This window comes from Morone saxatilis, unplaced genomic scaffold (genome assembly GCF_004916995.1).
Source record: "Morone saxatilis isolate NCDOM2014 unplaced genomic scaffold, NCSU_SB_2.0 Contig22, whole genome shotgun sequence".
NCBI classification, from domain to species: Eukaryota; Metazoa; Chordata; class Actinopteri; family Moronidae; genus Morone; species Morone saxatilis.
The window spans coordinates 8,879,503-8,902,362 of NW_023339785.1; the positions used below are offsets into that span (position 1 = coordinate 8,879,503).

At 38.9% G+C, this 22,860-nt stretch overlaps 1 protein-coding gene across 8 annotated transcripts in view; it reads left to right on the forward strand.

Annotated features, from left to right (window-relative positions):
* Positions 1 to 22,860, forward strand: part of atp8a1 (ATPase phospholipid transporting 8A1) — a 104,703-nt gene that overhangs the window by 34,652 nt on the left and 47,191 nt on the right. For 4 of the 8 annotated variants that reach the window (XR_004796963.1, XM_035668691.1, XM_035668697.1 and 1 more), the window contains exons 8-22: positions 765 to 834; positions 976 to 1,103; positions 1,949 to 2,060; positions 2,320 to 2,485; positions 2,839 to 2,844; positions 5,505 to 5,632; positions 6,576 to 6,653; positions 6,784 to 6,872; positions 10,844 to 10,888; positions 14,008 to 14,080; positions 17,698 to 17,803; positions 19,758 to 19,840; positions 21,316 to 21,365; positions 21,738 to 21,807; positions 22,490 to 22,574. Coding sequence is in view for 7 of the 8 variants with exons in the window: in XM_035668691.1 (XP_035524584.1) it covers positions 765 to 834; positions 976 to 1,103; positions 1,949 to 2,060; positions 2,320 to 2,485; positions 2,839 to 2,844; positions 5,505 to 5,632; positions 6,576 to 6,653; positions 6,784 to 6,872; positions 10,844 to 10,888; positions 14,008 to 14,080; positions 17,698 to 17,803; positions 19,758 to 19,840; positions 21,316 to 21,365; positions 21,738 to 21,807; positions 22,490 to 22,574 (1,289 nt within the window). In the remaining variant the exon portion in view is untranslated. The remainder of the gene's footprint in view (positions 1 to 764; positions 835 to 975; positions 1,104 to 1,948; positions 2,061 to 2,319; positions 2,486 to 2,838; positions 2,845 to 5,504; positions 5,633 to 6,575; positions 6,654 to 6,783; positions 6,873 to 10,843; positions 10,889 to 14,007; positions 14,081 to 17,697; positions 17,804 to 19,757; positions 19,841 to 21,315; positions 21,366 to 21,737; positions 21,808 to 22,489; positions 22,575 to 22,860) is intronic. The other 4 variants (XM_035668692.1, XM_035668695.1, XM_035668693.1 and 1 more) reach the window with 3 other exon arrangements.

The window sequence follows — 22,860 nt, forward strand, 5'->3', positions numbered from 1 at the left end:
AAGTGTAGTTAAAGGATTCCTCATCAGTATCAAAGCAGTATTCAGCTGTTTTATAAATAGCACAAAGTATTAAAATTGCCATCACAGCAGACTTCTGCTCATTTCCATGAAACAAAGGTCTTGTTTGATGGCTAATAGGAGCATACTCCAAACCATCAATTGATTGTGGTTGGGCTTCAGTGTCCAGATCTCTTTTTGATTTTCCCTTCCACCCTGTGTGTCTTTGGACCAGCCTTCGGTATGAATAAATCACCCTATTAAAAGAGTAGCTAACCAGGGACCCAGCTCACCTTAAGCACCGGCATGCTCTAACTCTCTGTCCCTGTGCCCAGAGTCTGTCAGAGGCCTATTTGTCCGCTCTGTTTTTTGTGCTCGGCATGCCTGCTTGCCTATATCACCCTATTCTAGTGTTCTCTCTCTCTCTCTCCACTCTCTATCCCTTTTCAGTGTAATTTAGCTTTTCTTAAAAGACAGTTAAACTGTGGTGTAACAGCAAACAAAGATGTTAAGTTTGTCTTGAGGATATTAACTGTACATTAAACTGGCGACTTCCACTCAGTAAAACTTTAATGTAGATTTATTAACCTTTTAGGCTAACATGCAGCGTCTTTGTTTGCGGTGATATAGTCTTATATAGTTGTTGAAATTAATACAATTAATAATATAAAACAATAATGAACAGCTAAGGTTAGTTATCCTGTAATATATGATTGAAAGCAGTTTATGATTACTCCAAGTGTGTATATCCTCTCCCTCCACCACAGTGAACCGCAGGGTATGTGCTACATTGAAACATCTAACTTGGACGGAGAAACAAACCTTAAAATCAGACAGGTGATTATGTTTTTTTTTATTCTTTCTTTATGCAAGTTACTGTCTATACATAAGAACCAAGAGGAATCTTCCACAAGTCTGCAGCACAAATAGATAAAAAATAAAAACACGGCTATAATCCTGCTATAACTACATCAACAGGGTCTCCAAGTGACTGCAGACATAAAGGACATCGACAGCCTAATGCGCCTCTCTGGGCGGATGGAGTGCGAGAGCCCAAACCGCCATCTGTATGAGTTTGTTGGGAACATCCGGCTGGATAGACACAGGTGGGCCCAGTTGCAGAGCTCCATGCCTGGCTCTCTCTGCCTCTGTTACCTACTCAGTAGCCTTCTAGCCAGGAGCAGGGCCAATATTGGTGCATTATGAGAGTTTAGGAGTGATTTAATCTTAATGATTACATGAAAGAACCTGCTTCAGTGATATTTAATTACATATTTTTTTGAGGCTTTGTTGTTCTAAGGAAAATGCATTATATTCTGTATGCCTGCTTTTATGGTTTTATGGCTTGATTCCAGGAGTCTGGGACAGTAAAGCTCTCCTTAATAAGCATTTTTATCCAGAGCTATACTTGGCTTTTTGTGGGTTCATAGTTTGATAGGGAGTATTATCATATTGACGTAAATAATGAAAGTAAAGGCTTTTCTCCACTATTCTGTTTTGCCAATATACAACTTCAAATCCTGAATGTTTGGATGTGTGTCAGTTTCAACAACTGTTAATACAACTTCTTTAATGCTAAATGTTTAGAGTTTTAGATAAAAAAAAAGCAATTTATTAGAAATAGAAGCCAGTTTTACTACCAGCTGTGTTTATAAATGTTACTGATGTGAAGCCTCTCACAGCATCGCAAAATACTAATGATCTAGTTGGTGTTGTGGTGTAATGGCTGCCCTGTCAGGATAGATTACTCATTGTTGTAATATTGGTTATTGGGTATTGTTAGTATTGGCATATTTATCAATAAGGAATCTGAAAGGGTTATTTTAAATCATTGATGTATGTAAGGTCAATACTCAGTGATTAGAAGGCTTGAAGTATCAACCAAAATTAATAAAATTAATTAGGGAAAGTATGAAGAATGTGCTCATGGCAATGATGTTTCTTACTACAGTACAGTACCACTGAGTCCAGATCAGATCTTACTGAGAGGAGCTCAACTGAGGAACACTCAGTGGGTGCATGGTGTGGTGGTCTACACTGGACATGACACAAAGCTTATGCAGGTAATCAGCACATTTGCATATTTGGTGGGCATTATTTGCAGTTACAAGAATGTACATTTTGGTTATACAACTAAATCTGTTTAACCAGCAAATAACATACAGTATTTAAGACTGTATGTGCCCTCGCGTATGTCACCAAAACTTATTATGTTTTTATATTATAATATTGCTGTTGTTTTCAGAGCACAGAAACACAAGACAACATCACCATCGGCCATACTTTTTTAAAATCACAACTGTCTTGTTATGTTTTACCCAGAATTCTACTCGACCTCCTCTGAAGCTGTCCAATGTGGAGCGGATCACCAACTTTCAGATCCTTGTGCTGTTTGGCTGCCTGCTAGCCATCTCTCTGGTCTGCTCCATTGGCCAAACCATCTGGAAGTACCAGTACGGCAATGATGCCTGGTACATGGATCTCAACTGTAAGAGTCCCAACAGCCTACGCTGCACCTCTTATTCCACATATTTTGTCTCACTTGTCCATATCAGCTTATTTCTTTTTCATTTTAAGTTTCTAAATGCTGGTATGTGTTGTGTCGTTTTTGTGTTGCCTCAGTTAAACTATGTTTCGCATTACAAGTGAAATATGTGGCAATGTGGGAATAACTGAATTCCCTGTTAACTGAGAAAAGACAGCTGTGACATGCATAGATGTGTTGTGAATGAGTTTGAGTGAAAAAGAAATGGTTGAATATCACTGCGCTGCTGTACTTTTTTGTTCCTTTCTAATGTTCTGTTTGATTTTGTTGTTTTCTTTGTTGTCGTTTTTTAACAGCTCCAGGTAACAACCATTTAAAAGCCTTGGCCATCCGTGAATGACCCTCCCTTACTAACCCCTTACTGAAGCTCTGCCTTTGCTAAGCAAATGAAGCCCCCTACCCTCGCCCCCTATATGGTTGCCCTACTTTGTATGGGCCCATGCCATGGACAAGCACATACCAGGGATCCAACAATAGGTTTTTCCCCTCCAGCTCTCTTATACCTTCGTCTAGTTATTTTCAGTGCCTGATGCAAACAGTGTCTCACTTTTCCTTCATTTTTTTGTGCCACGTTAAACACTTTGCAGTTTCCAAGTTTCAGACCCTCATCCCCCCCGAATCTTTACAAGAAATGAATAGCAGCATTTACTTTGACTGCCAGGGAGATGTTCTACTCAGGAAGCTTTTCATAGCGGGAGGCTTATACGTGTTTATTGCTCGAGCACAACATGTGGTGCAGCCCTAGGGGCAAGAGCTGACATTTTCTAAATGCCTCTGTCGCCTTCTTTTCTTGTGTGTTTTTTTTCAAAGGACAGACAGAGAGGGGAGGGAAGGGGACAGGTAAATACCTGTTTAGTCTTTATGTGTATTCTCAAGCTATTATAGAAAACGGTTCAATTTTAAGCTGCTATTACAGACGATAATACAACACAAAAAATATGGGCTGCTCAGTTTCTGCGGCAGTGGGTCTGTTGTGGTGAAGCTCTGAACCTGGTGTGCGAAGTGATTATCGTGACACTCTGGCCATTACTCTGTACCCTGATAGGCCTGTGTAGGAGAGGTTGTGCCCTGGTCAATTCAAGCTTGCACTACGACTTACACTGTCCCTTTTTATAAGATGTTGCATTGGCTTCCATTGGTTTTCTAAGGGTTCCAATATTGTCCTCAGTGGCATTAAAACCCATATCTAAAAGACCCCATATCACTCTGATGAGGGGAGTGTAAGTCATAAAGCAGGCGTCCATCTTGAGACTGATTGTACTTCCATAAGGAGTTGTTGAGACTCTGTCCAGTGCATATTATCCAACCTGTGACAAAAGAGAGAGGTGGGGAGACAAATCTTAAACATCCCATTTACTTACATCACTATATTTTCTTAAATTATTGTAATTTCACTCACTTACCAAAATTTGGAAGTTAAACGCAGACAGGAGCAGAAGATTCAACGTTAGCCCACTACACATCACACAGGCTCATATGTCACAGAAGCCTATTATGCATGACCGGTGACTAATTCATTTGACTTTGACCCAGTGCAGAGTGCTGACACAGATCATCCTGGACATTAAGCCTATACATTGTGACAACCTAACTTTATGCAGATTGAGAGCAGACATGAATGGTCATTAATTATGCATTCATGCAACCTGCTACAGTTTACTCAGTTAGCCCAGTTTGTTTTTGTAGGTAGTTGTGCATTTATCACCATATCATTGAATTTATGCTGACTATCTCTGTTTGTAAACTGCTGATGTCTTAACTGACAGCACTTCTGCTTTTACTTCTGTAACGTGGGGGTCTAGCCTTATCACACACCAAAACAAAAGAAAATTTCACTTAAATGATGAAACCTAAGAATTTAGTTCTCTTATATTTGTATAATAAGTTAAAATTAAAAAAAATAAATAAATTGAAAAAGGAATCTTGAGATCTTTTTTTATTAAATATGGTTAGAACAGATTATATTCATATTGCTATTCCATTATAGAAGATATCAGGTGTACTGTTGCACTTGTGTGACTTGTGCATGTCCTGGTTTGCTATGGTTTGATTTTTCTTATTGACTGTACTGATCCAACACAGTGTCGCTCTCTTCAGGAATCTTGCGCAACATTACATAACAAGGCGGCTACTAGAAATGAATGAAATGAGGTGATGTAGTGATCATCATTAACATCCAAACTTTTTCACTGGCATAATCCACCCCCTCTTTTCCACTCCTTGTTGGTTGAGAATGTGCTATGGACTGAACTCTCCCTCCTTTGTCTTGAGAGCATCCGATATGTTTGTCTTCCTCCCCACTTCTGAAAAAATATTCCCTCCTATATGTGTTGTTGTACCAGTAGCAGTAGCTTCCATTCTGCCACTTTCTTTGTGCCATCCAGTTTTTTTTTTGCAATTGTTCTGTCATGGGGAAGGGCTGCCCCTCTCAACCGCAATGCTAAGATCAAGGCTTGGGTTGAGGAAGGTAACATTTGCACCTCCTGCAAGCTGAGGAAAGGTAATCACATCCCTCCTGTTTTCATGTTTGGTGTCAGTGGGGTTACATGTTGATCACTGCCAATTGTTTGGGGCTTTGGGGGGGCGGGGGGGGGAAACAGCATCATTTTGCATAGTGCTTTGTGGAATTCATTGCCTGGATCATGCTGGATGCCAAGGCTGCTGCTGTGACACTAATGACATTTGAGATACTTCAGTCCCTGTTCGCTACTTTGAATCTTTGGGACATTAAATTTGACTGTTAACCGGTTGAGTCGTAAGAGGATGAGGTTGGGTGGAAGAAATGGTTAATTCCAGCTAATGCACGACGTTAGCCCAAAACAGTCTCTGGATTGGGATAATGTTGATCATTCGCTGGAAGTAGCTTTGGGCATTTTCATTTAACTAACTGACATTTATGAACGAGCACTGATGAGTCTCTTGTGTATCACTTCCCTTTTGTCCAAAATTAATCCCCTGATAGATGGCGGGGCAGCTAACTTTGGCCTCAACTTCCTCACCTTCATCATCCTGTTCAACAACCTGATCCCCATCAGTCTCCTGGTCACCCTGGAGGTCATCAAGTTCATCCAAGCCTTTTTCATCAACTGGGTGAGTTAAAGCTACAATTTATTTGAAGGAAAATAGCTTTTAAATGTAAGTGTATGTTTACATGCATTACAAAAGCAGACATACCTGCAACAGAGTACATAAATGAGTAATATTTTTGTTTGAAAATGTTTGAAATGGAGTTAATACTGTCTACTGCTACATAAAGAAAGCAAGATATTTTTTATAGTAATAATGGATTGAATGACTACTTGTATATGAAGGGAATTACTCACAGTGAATAACTGTTAAAGTTAAATTGTTTTGTTGTCAACAAAAACATGACTCCAAATAAATACTAATGTAGGTCTGTCTCTGTGTCTGCTCGATATGTTAAGCCATACCACCTGTATAAGGTGATGATGTGTCAATGTTGTGTTAACAACTTGTTGCACTGCCCCCAAGTGCCCAAAAAATAAATTTTTGCATGTTAAAGAACTGGGCAGTGGACTATCAAAATGTATGTGATTGCTGTACAAATAACTGGGTCATCATCATGCACAGAATTTTTTAAAGAACATCTATGTAAATCTATAAAGACCACTACATAGCCAAACACACATCTGAAACCTGACTAAAATGAGTAGAAAATTGCGCTCTTATATCCTCAGCAACTAGGTCAACCCCAGCAAATATCTCCGCTGAGGAATCGTACTGTTTCTTTTGCCTGAAGTTATTCTGAGCCCCCCTTTTCATTAAATTTTAAATGAAAATCATAGCAAGGAATTTTTAGCAACATTTAGGGCAGTTCTTAGTTAGCCGCTCTTCTTGAGGAACAAAAGACTGAGGGGACTGAGAAGGGTCTGACAAAAGTGAAGTGGGAATCTGTTTCTGTTTCCATTTTGAGGGTTTTATTTTTACTTCACCACTGATGTGAAGTTTAATTTGAGGAAACTTTTGTTTCTTTGGTGAAGTTACACTTAAAGTTCTTTGTGATTGGTTGTAGGACACCGATATGCTCTATGAGCCCACAAACACACCGGCCATGGCTCGCACCTCCAATCTGAATGAAGAATTGGGCCAGGTAAGCAGTTCAAATAATATTTTACATTATGTGGACACTTAGTTGAAAGATCCATCTTTTCTTAAGGATAAAATGTATACCCATGGAGTAAGTTATGTTGATGTTATGATGTCTTTTTCTACCCATACAGGTGAAATACATTTTCTCCGATAAGACGGGGACCCTGACCTGCAACGTGATGCAGTTCAAGAAGTGCACCGTTGCTGGTGTTGCCTATGGGTACGTTCCATTTTTCTTCTCCCTTTTATTATTTTCCCTGCTCCCCCCTTTGCATCCTTTACCGTTGCCTCCCCCATCACCATCGTTTAAATGCCGAGTGTGCATCATAGTACATCTGGCGTTTCTCTCTCCTCCCTCGCCTTCTCATTAGCAGCTGCATCAGTGCTCCTCTCCACATAAACTATAAATAAAAGGCAGACAGACATTTGCAAGCAAAGGCACTTTACTCTCTCATTCGCAGGCTTTCGTCCATCGTTTGTCACGTTGGAGGTGTTTGTGAAAAATTTTCTCTTCAAGCCCCAGAGCTTGACAGTGTCTTGACACAAGTTAGAAACAAGAATATTGGTGACGTACAGTATCCTACAGTAACACAGGGATTTAGCAAAAATTCACAGTCCACATGAATTTACTGCACCACTGACACAAACAAATATTCTATTACATTTGAACATTTCATTAAATCAGCCCTTAATGTTTTCTTCCCCTGAATATACTCTCATTTAATTTTAGCGCATAGATTATTAGCCTCAGTGGATGCAAAACAAGTGGGAGAGCAGAGTATCTTTACAGAACCAAAGCAAGTGCAGGCGTGACAGTACATGATTAATCCCATTAGGATTCAATTAAAAGCATGATTGATGAAGTGCAAGCTGAAGGACAAAAGAAAGTATTTTATCTTGAGTTCTCTTTTCCAAAGCTCTCTTTATGCTGTGATTTCTTGCCCAGTGAGGACGCCGACAACTTCTCATTGTAGATCCCCGGGTCAATAATATAAATTAACTTTAAGTAGTAAAACTGTACATGTTGATGATGTGTTAGCTCCAAGATCATTACTGATAATCCTTTTTCTTTTTTAAACTGTTGCTGCTGATTAAAGGCAGATGTGTCATTTTTGGAATTTGTTTTGGACTACAGTCTTTTCTTTTTCTTTTTTGTGTTTTTTTAACGGTTATTTAATTGGGTCAAGCCCGCTGGTCGTCAGGGACAGACACTCCTCCCTGCAAAGATGGAAGTTAGGCAGCAGTCTCTCTCTCCTTCAACCCAAGTAGTGATGTTTTCCTTTGATTCTCTGAAACGAGGACTCCCTCTTATGCAACTGATAAATATGGAGTGTTTCATATCAGGAGAGAAAAAAGGCAGGTTCTAATGAGGCGAGGCTGTTTGGATGATGCTATCATTTGACTCGCTCGTCTTCTTCTGGGTTGCCAAAATAAGAGTTGAGAGGGTTAGATTCAAAAACTGTATATAGTACAGGTCATTATTCTGTATTTATAATCCACCAGCAACAATGTTAACTGTAACAGTGATTTAATCCATTTAATTTAACTTAAATTACTCTTCTTCCATAGAATATGTAATGAAATTATTTCTTTAACTATTCATATGGTCTCTCCTGAAGATGATTCAATCATAATCTGACGTGTATCTCACTATTTCTCACTATGTGTCAGGAAATTGTCACAGAGCATTAATGTGTTGTGAAGGTAAATGTTGACTGTGTTTTTTCAAATTAAATAATTGTAGTCTTTCCAGATGTCCGAAAAACTATTTCTGAGTGTTATAAGTTTTTATTAAATTCATCATACCAATCAGTATTTTAGAGGCCAAAATTATTGAGGCAGCGCTCTTAAAAATAAATAATATGTACTTGGGTTATTATTGTTACCACAGCATTGTTATAAGTGCTCAGTTAGGTTTAGGTTTTTACAGTATATAAGCAGTATATATGAAATATATTTAAAGCTATAATGTGTTTGCACTTAAAATGTCTAAAAACATTAGACTTATATTTTGTTTATATATTTTGTTGAGCTGTATACGTGCATTATCGCAAATGTTTCCAACACTGATTTGTAAGCTCAAACTGCTTTATTCAGTGTTTTTACTGGTTTTAATCATCGGGCCCGTTTGTTTGGCGGATAATTCTCGCTCCCTGTAAAATCCTCCTGAAACATGAACACTGAAGGAATCCTAACTGGGAGAACTGCAGTGACCACAATAGTAGTAAAGACAACAACTCCCATGATCCCACTCTTCAGGGCGACATAAAACTGTTATTATCGTTTCATTGTGAGAGACCTCTTAGGTGCAGGAATGACATATTGTTTGTTTAATGATATAAATACATAATGAATGAATTATTGTTGTATCCACCCAACAGTGAAACAAACTTCCTTCCCATCCTTCATAAATGTCTGATTTGACTGCTTCCAGTTATCTGCTTGGTTGAGGGTAATCCTGAAATATGGATAAAGTAGTTGTGAGGCAGATATTTTCTAGTTAAAATTCTTCATCAGTAACATTTCTTTACTTCAAGAATGAACATACTTAATACTTAACATGCTTCCTCAGCTGCTTCAAATTCTTTGCTTTTTGTATGTAAGGACAGATTTCAAACAAAAAAAAATCTGAGTCAACTCCAGGAAGTAGTAATATATTCTTGCACAAAAAAATAAATTATTTGAGTAAAACCAAAGATAAAAAAAGTGCATATTTTAATACAAATGAATGAACATGTGCATAGCACTCACTGTGTGGCGTGACTTGTAATTTGGTGCCAGCACACACACACAAGGCCCCCCTGACACTGCCGCCTGCATGTGTTCCTCACCACAAATGAAGTGCTGCTGTAATTAATAAAGCTAACCCCAAGGGTGTAGACATTAATTAATTCCACTGGATTGGAGTCCAAATCTCAAGGAAAGATACTGTTTAGGTTAGAAAGGCTCCCAGAATCCTCCTGAGTGTTATTAGTTTGGAGTGAAGTGAAAGCATATTTTTTAGATGTACTCAAGAACAGAACTCTAAATAATATGTTTTGATTTTATCTTTTATTATACCAAATGCGTAATTGTAAAGTGTAACCCAGTAGATATGTACATTATAGTTGTTACATATGTTTAATACTCTACATTAATCCATAATGTAGACGGATTGGTTCGCTGTTAATGCAGATAACCACTATGATGTTTTACTGAAGGTACAAGACTGAACAGGCTCACAGTATGAATCCAACTGAGTTCAAATCAATTGGAGAGCCGTAATGTTCAGCAGAGCACATCGTCTGGTCGGCTCTACTCCCCACAGTTAACAAAACCCTGCACTGCAGTTAGTCTGCCAGAGCAGAGATGTCCAAATCATTTGGTGCCTCGTTTTAGAGCAGTGTGCTCTCTGACCACATTTAGTTTCAAACATTGTTGTTTTTATTGGTGGCCATGAAACTATACACAGAATACTCATGTACATATTGCAGCTGTAGTTGCAAAGTTCCTAGTACGATGATTGAAAACATTATATTATAAAACATTTATATACTGCCCTCCAGTTTGCGTCTGGCTTTCTTGGTTTTGGCTGTTTTTCCTCACATCTAATTTGTTGACATTTCTCCTGTGTGTTGTTTTGTTGTTTTGTTGTCTTCCTTACAATCTGCTGAGACATTCATTCAGATTAAAAGAAATACTGCTAGTTGACCTCATTTTTATGTCTCTATTCAGGTTTTAGAGAGTCGGTTTATTAAAAAAATATACTTATTATTTAAGTGACAAATTTCAATTTCACTAGTAGCTTTCTACTGAATATTTTTACCCAGTTAGTTGATATTAATACGTGAAAGGACTTGCTTTTGACAAGAGATATAATGTGTTAGTGAGCTGTATGGGATTTGGTAGGTAGATTTAGATACATTTGGACAGAGCTAGGCTTACTCTGCCCCACTCTTTCCAGCCTTTGTGTTAAGTGAAGTTAACCATCTGCTGGCGTTATCTTCATATAAATGCTTAGAGGGCCGAGTATAGTTCCTGCTGTCAACCTGACCCCCAACACCTCAGCTACAGTCCTTCCCGGCATCTGACCTATCACACTCTAACGCTGTCAACTCATAAACAAACCCATCTTTAACCCAATCCCGGCGCCTGCACATTCACAGAACATGTATATAGACTTTGTCAACAAGATAATTTCTTTTCCAACAGTCACGTCCCTGAGGCTGAGGAGGGTAGTTTTGCAGAGGACGACTGGTAAGATGACTGGTGTGAAATCGTGGTCGTTTTTTCGCTCTTCGCTTCTGTGATGTATTAGTGCTGCCTTGCCTTGTTGAATCCGTGACTTTGAACACAATACCTCAATGTATGTTTGATGTTTTTTTTCTTTGTGCGTTCAGTACACTTGGGACATGTTGTATGTGACTGTGGCTCTTGATTCACTGTGTATATCTGTTGATTCTAGTTCTAGTATGCTGCCAGTATTGTATTAGAACTATTATTGAATTGCAAGTGGTTACGTGTCGTGGCTTCCGAGCCTTCCAGCATTTACTGTTTGTTGTGTTGAGGCTGAAGCTGTGCAGCACATTCTCCTTTTCCCCAGTTAACATCAAACTAACTTTGTAGATGCTAGCTACACTCCCACTTATTCTTTCTCTCTCTCTCACCTACACACACACACACACACACACACATTCTCACAGTCCTACATCTGAGCTCATCTACTTCGATGAGATCTGCAGTAACAGCATGGGTGTGTCTCATTCATTTTGCATGGGGACTGGGGCCTGTTTGTTAATGCCTATTATGCGAAATGTTAAATATGGCTGCTTTAAAGGAAGTTGCCAGCTTCCGTAAAAGCACATCTCTTTTTGCTACCCTTTTTTTCTCACTTAAAACAACCGCGTTAGAGGCTATATTTATATACACAAAGTAGGTAGGTAGAAGTAGAAGTAGAAGTAGAAGTAAAATATGCAAAACAAGATAGTCATAAAACATAAAACAAAGAAACCAGTACTGAATCTTTTGGTTCTTTTTTTGAATGGAGGTTAATGTAAATCAAAGCTTATTTCTAGGATCAAACACTGTGAAAGTTAACTGCCATGTTGACACAGGTCAGTTATGAATGTATTATTTCCTCCTCCTTACTCTCAGGAACATGACAGCATACTGTTTCACAGGTTTGATCTGGAACCAGTCTCCGTTTATTGACTGTGAACAGCCAGCACCCTTGTTCCCATAGTGACAGGACCTCTGTGTGCTGGCAGATAATCAATAACTGACCGTCCTCTACACCCAGCCCCCATTACTCAGAAATTTCATCAAGACAATCAACGTGGTGAGCTGCAGTAGAGAAAAGCTTAGGGCTTCAATCCCTGTACAGGGGTTCGAAACATTAATAATGACTCCATAGATTTTCTGTCAAAAATACTATTTTTTTCAGTCTGTGTTGCTAAATTTGTGTTTTTATTTCACATCTGAATTTACAGGACATTTGAAATGTAGCTTGGATATATGTAGAAATATGTTGCATGGATGTAACCTACTGTAATTTTACAGTATATGATACAAAACTTCAAGCTTCTGCCCTCGTTATTATGCGCATGTGGAGCATTTAGAAATGCAGACTTTGCTTCCCAATTTCTCTGTGACATATTTTAATAAAGCCTGTGAGTGTGATAAATTTCCCTAACCTCCAGTGCATCCACGTAGGTGTAACACAATATCGACTCCAGCCCTGCTGTTTAATTGCATCGCTGTGTTTTTCCTATATTTCTGTCCTCCCAAACCTCTTTTTGCGGGGCAGTAGATCGGCTGGCTGTTTGGCTCTTAGGGATCCGAACAGTGTATCCTGGGATTAGAAAGACTTATGGTTGCTAATGGCAGCCTCAGTAACATTTCTATCAAGCCCCAGTGCCACGGACAAAGCTGCTGTCTACCTGATCTATAGGACTCTGTTTATCACAGAATCATGAATCGATTCCCGCTGGACAGCCAGCGAGCGGCTGGTAGCTACACACAAAATCACTGCCCCGAGCCAATGTTAGAGGAATAAAAACATCCTTTCTTTATATCAATGAAAAGGTCTTCTCTGCAATCCAAAATGGTGTTTTTCCAGTTCAGCATGACTCTCTGTTGTCAATGAAAGGTTATATAATTTTTTTCTTTTGCTATATTTCTAATGGCCTGCAAGATATTGAATTATTTTGCATGTTGCCAGTAACAGAAAGCATTTCTGGTGTGAGAGACTAATTGTATTTCCAGTCATTTCTGAGGGTTTGGCTTTGATTAGTGTATGAGTAATATGATCCTTATAAGCTGCCAGAAATTCAGCCTGCTTGCTGTGTCTCTGTAAGCAGTTCCTCTTGCATTGCTTAATTTCTAAAGCAACGGGGAACACCATTTATTATTTATGGAAATGACTGAAGTGAACATAATATATGAAGGGAGCAATGAATAAATGAATTTGTGTGTATTCTTTGTGCACTGAGAAATAATAATGTCCCTTTTCAGGACATCACTTTCTTAAAGGATGATCTTCTTCTGCTAGCGTGGCCAGAATCCCAAACAGTCACAATGTACATCACATTACTGAACCCCTGGGGACCTGCATTTGCATTCTGTCTGCAGTGCAGTTGATACTTTTCTCAACAAATGGCAATGCTGTTGGCACAGAGCACTGGATGTGTCAATACCAGTTTGACATCTGTTTTGTGGTGCCAGCATCGGTGCACATTAGTTTTATCCAGAGCTCATGATTAGTTGATTAATTGGCAACTATTTTCCAGCATTTTTCAAGCAAACATGATAAACATTCACAGGTTGCAGCCTCTCAAATGTTTGTTTTTTTGGGGTTACATATGATAATTAACTGAATATGTTTGGGTTTTCTTTCCAGATAAAACAATTTGAATACATCTAATGTAATTGAAAGTGATTATAATTGTTCGTTGCAGCCCTAGTTTTATCTTTATGTTGTGGCAAGAATACTGTGTGCCATTGCTTGATTTTAAAACCACATTCAAGCACTGCCAGGCTGCACAGTGGTAGACAATTCATTAGAGAACATTTGTTTTAATTGGGATGGGAATTCATAGCATATTCCATGCAGGCCTCAAGAGGCTTCATTTGTACTGTTGGTATATAAGAAACAATTTTGTCATGCTTATTATTGTGTTTGGGAAACTTTCATGTAAACTCATCCTGTTGTCAGAAAATGCTCCGATCATGATGCAAATTAATTATTTGTTCTTTACTAGTGTAGTCTGCTGTCACAACATACTGTATTCTAGTTGGCTATCCTGTTCTAGTGCTATAGTGCTATCAAGTATTCCAGTGTGTTCTGTTGTTTTGACTTCTCCGTCTCTTCTTTCCAGCCACAGCACACACTCGTCAGACGAGGCAGGATTTAATGACCCAAGCTTACTGGAAAACCTCCAGAGTAATCACGTAAGTAATGTCAAGGTTCCCGGCTGCTGTTTAGACACAATCAAGAAGAATTTCTAATCTAATTGTGTGTGGTTATGTGATGTCTTTTCTTGCCGTTATAAGTGCACCTTAGTGATGTGGTAGAGGTGTGTTGGCTTGTGTGTTGTGTGAAAAGGGATGTTGCATGGCATGCATCATCCATTATGGTCATATTGTCGAGATTAAGACATCATGTTTTAAAAGATAAACCCGACTTAATTCTCTTTAATATCAGTTTGATTAAAATGGTGGATTACTGTTTTTTTTTTTTTTTTACAGGACATTGTAAACACAGGCAGACAAACAACTTAATTAGCTTATTCTGACAGGATGAAGACATTCTTATTTGCTTATCCACTGTGGGGAACTGCTCTGCTCTACAGTGATTACATTAGTGTGAACTTATGAATGTAAAGACTGCCCAAAAATTACATAAGAAAATCAGACATGCATTTGGGATCTGTCACATGACTTCGGGGGGAGCATTAAGGGGCACCTGTAGTAATAAAATGGGTGAAAACTGTGATTGATTGACTGTTTGAGTCGCTCAGCTGCAGAACAGCGTGGGGGAGGCAGAATGTCACATCTAATTACGTACAGTAGCACCGCCTAGGGAAAGTAGTAATCCCACTGTGATGTTTGCTTGGTTATGACAGCAGAATCTCTCCACACATTGAGTTTGTCCAGGATCTGCTTTAGTTTCATATTGATATCTACTGCTAATTATAGCGCATAACCAGCCGCTGTTTTGAAGCTGCAGTCTCTCTAAATCTCCAGCAATGATTCTGCATATGATTTATCTATTGTGTTGTAGTCGTACTAATGCTTTGTTGATGGTGGATGGCTTAATATTTAAGAACTTTCGTGAGTCATAGTTTTTCCTCCAGAGGTCTCCCTCTATTATACTGTATGACAAGTCTGTCATCATGCTGTCTTGTATTTTGAAATGTAATCCAGGTTAACTCTAATGGCACTGACATCATTTTGGGAAAATATGCTTATTTGAATATGGGAAAAATACACCCTCCAGTACTTCTAAACCTCTATTATTAACATGTTACATCATCTTTGTTTAATCTGTATAAAACAGAAATGAAAACGACATGTTGTGCTATAATTTTCCAAGCAGTCTTGGTCTGGTGCGGTGACTTCCTGGGGTCTCCGCTGGTTTTCTGGCAATCTCACAGTGATTACAAGAGTCCAGGAAGTTGCTGCACCTGCACAAGAAATCCATAGCTCCCTGTAAAGCCATGCGTTAGTACTTGTGCTATGCTAGCTGTTTCCCCCTGTTTCTACTCTTTGTGCTAAGCTAAGATAACTGGAAGCTGGCTGTATAATATTTACTGCACAGACATGAGGATGGTATTGATCTTCTCATCAAACTCTCTGATTATCTCCAAACTACAAGACATCAGTCCAAACACTACTAATAAACCATCAATTCTTCCCGCTCACTTGTCTGACACGTACAGTAGATGCTAAATGAAACGTTAAAATTTCAGTTCACACCTTATGTTTAAACACGATGTCCTTATGGCCATCAGTATGTGCTTCTTACTTCAATATTACTAATCCTTATCATTAACAACACGTTTGCGTTGCTGCAGGCTATTTGTAGGAGTAGTGTTGATACAGTGTTGAGGGGTATGGCAGACTAGAGGAGAGGGGGAATTAACAGTGCTGACAAAAATAAACATCCCCTCTGGTGCTTTTCATGTTCTCTTGAGTCACTGGACATGTTCTCCGCCCGCAGAGTTTCAGCAGCCTCCGTGGGTGTTTGTTTGCTCACTGACTTGTCTGGGCTCTCTGCTTCATTTTCTCTTGACCCTTCAACTTTTTCCACACTGGCCACGTCTAAAGTGATGAGTGTCCGTCACTGTTGCTGTGACACATATTACCCAGGAGTCAGTGGGGGTGATAGCTGGCAGCACGGTATTAGCTGTCACATCTAATTGTGCCACGCACTCTGTTTCTGCCTAGTTTACTACCACCCTGGATAGCTAACACACGTTTGTACTTCTGTGCCTGTGAGGACCCTCATTGACATGATGCCTTCCTTAGTCCATAAACCTAACCTTAAAGGAACTGTTTGACATTTTTACTTCGTTTTCGATCAATACCACTCTTCTGCCTGTCTGTTTAATATAAAGCTGGAGCCAGGAGAAGGTTAGCTTAGCTTAGCATAAAGGATGCAGGGCTAGCCTGGCTTTTTCCAGGGGTACCAAGATCGGCCTATCATCACCTCCAAAGCTCATTAAACTTGTGTTTACACTTCTGCTTTTACAAAACAAGTTGTGCTTGTACAGGGGGTTTGTGGGCTGGATTATTTATTTGTTCAGCGTAGGGACTTCCTGGAGTCTTGTTGTCACTGTAAACAGCAGAGGCTCCTAAAATATTGAACTATATGCCTAACCCCAGCTACCGTTACTGTAGATAAAAACTTTAAATAATTATAACAAAATGTCCTAACTCTCTCAGGGTTTAAAACTCAACTGGCTCCTCACAAAGATAGAAATATAAGAGCACACACAGCCACACACACACACTGGCATGTCCTTCAGAGGATACCTGTCAGCCCAGACCAGATTAGCATGCTGCTAGGAGGCAGAGGGGACTCTCACAGCCACCTGGACTGTAATAGACTCTGTGTTTTTCATTTACAGGAGGTTCTTTGATTTGCCCTCCCCCTCCATTCATTTGCTCCTTTGTTCCCTGTTTGAGATCTCTCATCAGAGTTGCCATGGCCAACAGAGAGAGCAAATTTAATAATACTGTGTTTGTGTGTGTGTGTACACAACGTTTTGTTTGAGAAGGGAATAGAAAAGCAGATGTTTTTGAGTAATAAGCAGTAAAGAATGCAGAGCATGGCACACATTTGTTAGGGTTAGGGTGAAGATTCTCTATAACTGTATTTTCATTGGATGCTCAAAATGTTGGTGAACTAGTGAGTTTATTCTGCTGTTGGTCTCATTTTTAACAACCATTAGCTGCCTGATTACTGTTTGCTGCATGATTCAGGCCTGGTGTAGCCCTGGAGGTAGCCGATATCTCTGCCTCACTGACTAGTAGCTGGTGGTCCAGCAGCCTCAGACAGGAGCCTCAGCAGATGCCTGTCCGAGTTTCCCCTTTGGCTAATTAGTCATACATTTCCCCTCATTAATGTAAAATGCCCTCAGTTTATAGGTTAGGATTTTTTTTTCATTAACTGAAACAAGTTTATATTACATCCACAATTCCACATGCATGAGAAAATGTCTCTCAGCAGCTGGAGAGTTCTGTGGCATCCTATTGGTTTGTTACCAGCATTTATTAGTCTATCTGAACTTGATTGGTGAATACTGGAACCCATGTGTTTCAGAGACTGACAGACCTGAAGGTAGAGTTAATGGCTATTTAGACAGACAGACTTTTTGTCCAGTTTTCTTTTCCCAGTTCTAGGACTGCAGTAAATAATGTCTGTCTTTCAAGGAATCTCCACAGTGACATTCACGCCTGTCTTCCTACAGTATCATCAAAATCTTTCTAGTTGTTGTGTCTGTTTGTGACATGTTTTCCTAAAGAACATTTAAAGTCAAAGTGCCCTTTCTTCTTTCCTGTAGCCTACAGCTGCTGTCATCCAGGAATTCATGACCATGATGGCTATCTGTCACACTGCAGTCCCAGAGCGCACAGATGGAAAAATCACCTACCAGGCTGCATCTCCAGGTAGACCACACCTTCCTCAGCACAGCTACTGGATATACAGTATACTGCCCTGGTATTACCCTAATGTATGTGTGTGTGTGTGTGTGTGTTTTACTATTGCCCAGACTTTGTCTAGTAGCTCAATAATGAAAAAAAACATTATTAACATAATGCATTATTATCAAGACTAGATATTTATGAATGGAGAAGCTATTGAGACCTTTTTAGTTTTGAATCATATCAAAATGGCTGCTAACTTGCAAACCAGCATATTTTCCATGTGTGTAGTTGTTCAGTCACTCTCAGAGCAGTTACAAACATTCCTAACTGTGCCATCTTTACGAAACAAAAATAATAAGTCTTGACCTCGGGATTCCTAAATGAAAGATTCTGTAATTTTAACCATTTTAGAAGTCATTACAGAGTGACTCAGTGAGCTTAGTATTCACCTCAGTGTTTTGATTTGGTTTACAGTGTAAAATATTAACCATTAAATACACACACACAAAAACCTAAATTGCAGAAACTGTTACTTTTGTTGCCTATAGATGGTGCTCAGTGGCATGTTTATTTACAATCTTCTGGTGCTGGCAAGTTGAACTGAAACTCCAGAAAGTGCAAATCTTAAACTGCTGGTGCTGCAGCTCTGGGTGATGCTGGCTGGACCGGGTTCCAGGTGCTTTCCATCAATGATGCTGTGGCCTAGCTTTTTTTGTTTTTGTTGAGATATTTAATTTCCCATCTAGTGACCTTTGTGTCTTGCAAATGGAACAGCCTCCAGGTAGCAGTATTTCATAAAGACATTTATGTAATCATTAGTGCAGGAGAGAGCCAGGAATCAGATTAGAAAATAAAACATCCTGTTTACAGAATGCATGGTGTGTGTCACTTCTGATTGTCTGAGCCTTGCTCCGATCCCTCAGTCTCTCACATCCACGGTAGTGATGAGACACGTGCCGATTAAGAAAATATGCCCTTAAACGTGATTCTTTGCACAAAATCACTGCATTTAGAGGAGGTGAAATTGACTACTGAAACTGTAAAAGTTGGTTGCCTTTGTATTTTACAAGAATGGCTGCAGCTTAAAGCATTTGCATATTGGCTTCACCACTTAGACACAGTGGTTGCCCCTAACAGCACTATGTAAATTTCCTGAAAATAAAGGACCATCCTAATCAACTCTGGAAATGTCACTATGCTTAAAGGCACACATTTGTGATCCAAATGTAAACAAAGAAGTGGCTCTCATGGGAAGAATTAAAAACACAGAATGTGAAGCTCCTATTATTGATAGTCAAATTGATTGAAAGGGCTTTCAGTTTATGGTCAAAAACAAAACTGTAACTAAAGAAGAGGTGCTACCCTAAGCTTTTAACTACATTGGTAATGTTAGTAGAAGACATAGAAGTAAAACAGGCCTATATGCAGTTCTATTTAGAAACAATAAATGCTCCTCCATCTCTCTCTGTGGTGAAACATTACTGATTGGGCTTTTAATGAACATGTATAGATTGGCTAAAAGGGCTCTATAATAAGTGTGCAAAGCACTGCTGCTGCTTTTCATCTTACATTTTGCTTTTGATAAGAGAGACACTTTTTTGCCTGATTGCTTAGAACAATCATGGTCTTATGGAGCTTTGGGGTTTGAAGCAGAGCGGGGATTTGCTGCAAAGAGAAGGGTAGGTAAGTGAACTGTAAAAAACAGGCAGAGAGCTTTTTGTCGCCCTGCAGCATCTCATCCCTCATGCAATCTGGAGCATCAGCTATACCTGGTCCACAGCTTTCAGTCACCGCTCTCATTATGAAAATGTGTCTAGATGAACTAGTATTATGTACCAAATGCGACCGTGGTTCTTATCATTAATGTCAGGTTCATATTCCAGATTATCTTGAGAGAGCACTGTGTGTGCCAACAGTCTGTGCTGTTTTTTTGTGTGTTTATCTGTAACATTTTGGGTTTTTGTTTGCTTTCAAGATGAAGGAGCTCTGGTGAGAGCAGCAGAAAACCTTGGCTTTGTATTTTCTGGTAGAACCCCAGACAGCGTCATTGTGGAAATGGTAAGAGTGGCAATTAAAGGTAAAGGTATACATACCATTCTACTGATCGATAGATCCACTTAATCTTTAGTACGAGTATCATGATGGTCTACTATGACCTATATATGTATATATATATATATATATATATATATAATAATGCTCTGATGAAGGCCATCTGACAGCCAAAATAAATTGCTAGAATTGAGATTAGTCAACACTGTCCTGGAAATCTGTTTATGCTTCTTTTTTATACCTTTGGGTGTTCATCCAGGGTTCAACATTTGAACTTAACATTTTGGTTTAGCACTACAAACAAAATACTAGAAAGGCGCATCCTTTCTAAGATCTAACTAGAAGTGAAATATATTTGGAGCTGTGGAATATCTCACTTTTTCTCTTGTGCTTATTTGCCTTTTTACATAGAGTTAGATGATAAGATGATGCCACTGTCATGTCTGTACTATAACTATTAAGCTATAGCCAGCAGCCAGTTACCTAAGCTCAGTATAAAGACTGAGGGAAACAACTAGTCTGTCAACAGGAAACAAAATCCAAAAAAGACTCTGATGGGGAGCAATTGCCAGAAAACCACTGAATTAGAACACACTCAAAGAAATAGTCCAGCTCATAACCCCTTGTAAAACAGCAAATTGTTGTTTTTACACTTCTGTACGCATTAAACACATAAGAGTTAATATGTTAACAAAAACAAGCTTTGGTAGTCCTGGCAGATTTTTGCTAAGAATGGTAACCATTTTATCATATAACTCGTGGCAAGAAATTGAGTAAGCGTATTTCCTACAATGTCGAACTTTTGCTATAACCACACACACATCCCAATTATTTTGAAGTTATAGAGCCTCGCAATAGGTAGAATATCTCTAGGCACTAACTTACATAATTAATTCTGTATTTTTCTATTTTTTATTATGCTCAGATGTTCCAAAAAAGACCTTGAGCTGAAACTAATATGCATAATGAAAGAGAACTAAGCTTTTGTATTTACATGGGCCACAATAATGGAAAATGACAAACATCACATTGTCTGTGATTATATCCTCAACTGATGTGTCTTCTCCAAAGCTTAGGTCACCCATCCTGTTGTTCCCTTAATTGGCTAACCTGATGATTGCACTCAAAGAGGCCGAGACAGAAAGTCAAAACCATTTTCATTTTTTTTATTTTCTGCTGAGAACATCTTGTCTCCAAGAAACCTTTATTAGACCTTCTAAAGCTTTCAGCATCTATTTAATCACGCTGTCTTGTACCTTGCGGTCTCTACAATTAAGGAAGTTAATTGAATTTTACCTTGTTATTCTCCCTCCATCAGCTCAGTGCAGGCAACTGATAAATACATTTAAAGTGCAATTAAAGCTGATTCGAGTGGGGTGGCAGGGTTGACTTGTGCTACTTAAGATAAGTTGTCTCAGAAGAAGACTAAGGTTATGATGTGTCATTTTGGAATATGTTAACTTGTCCGTCTCTTGATTTAGCTCGGAGCAGAGGAGAAGTATGAACTACTTCACGTGCTGGAATTTACAAGGTAAACTACTTTATTTTTTTCAGTTTATTGTGTGTACAACTGCTGAATACATACTGTCTGTAATTTGTTGTATGTACAAGCCATAGATGCATGAATTATTAAATGAATGAACCTCAGAACAATTGTATGATATCAAAGTTCATCATTTTCCTTCTGCCCTTATGATTTGTGCTAATTAATTCTAAGTCCTAGGTGTGATTACCCACTTTGATTCTTCTTTGATTTCTAATTTCAGTAGACGTATGCTGGCTCAAACAGTACTTGATAATTTGATGTAACACCTTGTAATGTGATGTCTCCCACTTGCTTTCTGTCCTCATCTCACCTTCTTCTCTCTTTCTCTCTCTCTCTCTCTTGCCTTTTTTCTCACAGTACTAGAAAAAGGATGTCAGTCATTATGCGCACCCCATCTGGAAAGATCCGCCTCTACTGCAAAGGAGCTGTGAGTGTCTGTCTCTCTCCATGGCAACGCATGACAGCCCATCACCATCATTGCCACACACACAAGTGTCGAACGCTCTCCTGCCCTTATAGCCTCTCGCTCTCAGCAGGAAATCTTTACAAAGAGCAGCAGCATAAAGGAAGCTCACTGTGTTTCGCACATGTATATCTCTGATATATACAGGTTTATGCAAACATTATGTTTCACAGGAAGGCAGCCAGTATCTAGAGCTCTACTAGATGGACGAAGATTGTACATTAAAAAAAAAATAGTTTGCTTGTTATATTTTTTCCTAGCAGTCTTATGTAAAATGTATAAAACTTTTTTTAGTTTGACACAATATTTATTTTGTGGTAACATCAAAAGGGCACAAAATGAATTAGCAGTTTTAGTGCATATATTTTATTTTAGTTTGATTGTTTTTAATATTTATTAAAACGCATTGCTCACAGAATAATGTATCTGTCACAATATCCAGATACATTAGTTGTGTATTAATTATTTCCCCTTAACTGCTTTTTAAGCAAATTATTACTGCAGTATAAAAAGCTTGAAGGCCATTGGGCAAATCTGAGGAGAAACAGAGTGCAACATAAAGGGTTGTATCCAATGTGAAAGCAAGTCCAGGACGTTCCTTTCCTCTCTGGGTGTCGATAACCAATGAGTGTTTGTTTCCCTTCAGGACACAGTGATCTATGACCGTCTGGCAGACAGCTCTAGGTACAAAGAGATCACATTGAAGCACCTAGAACAGTTTGCCACTGAAGGTGAGTGAACAAATGTCGCCCCCTGTCTGTCAAAAGTAAAACATCTTAAAATGATTCTATTGTACTGTATGTGCTGCTCTCATTTCTTTATGGTGGTCACTATCACCACTTGCCATCAGTTGCAGCCGAATAAGTAGTTTTCTTTTCCTTAGAGTGACTCACATCACACGCCTTTGCATTATTTGATTGAAACTATAAATCCAAATATGAGTATGCTGAAGTAGTGTTAACCTCAGGCAGTGGAGCTGCAAGAAACTGCATCAGAGACTCCTTTTTGTTCTGTGTT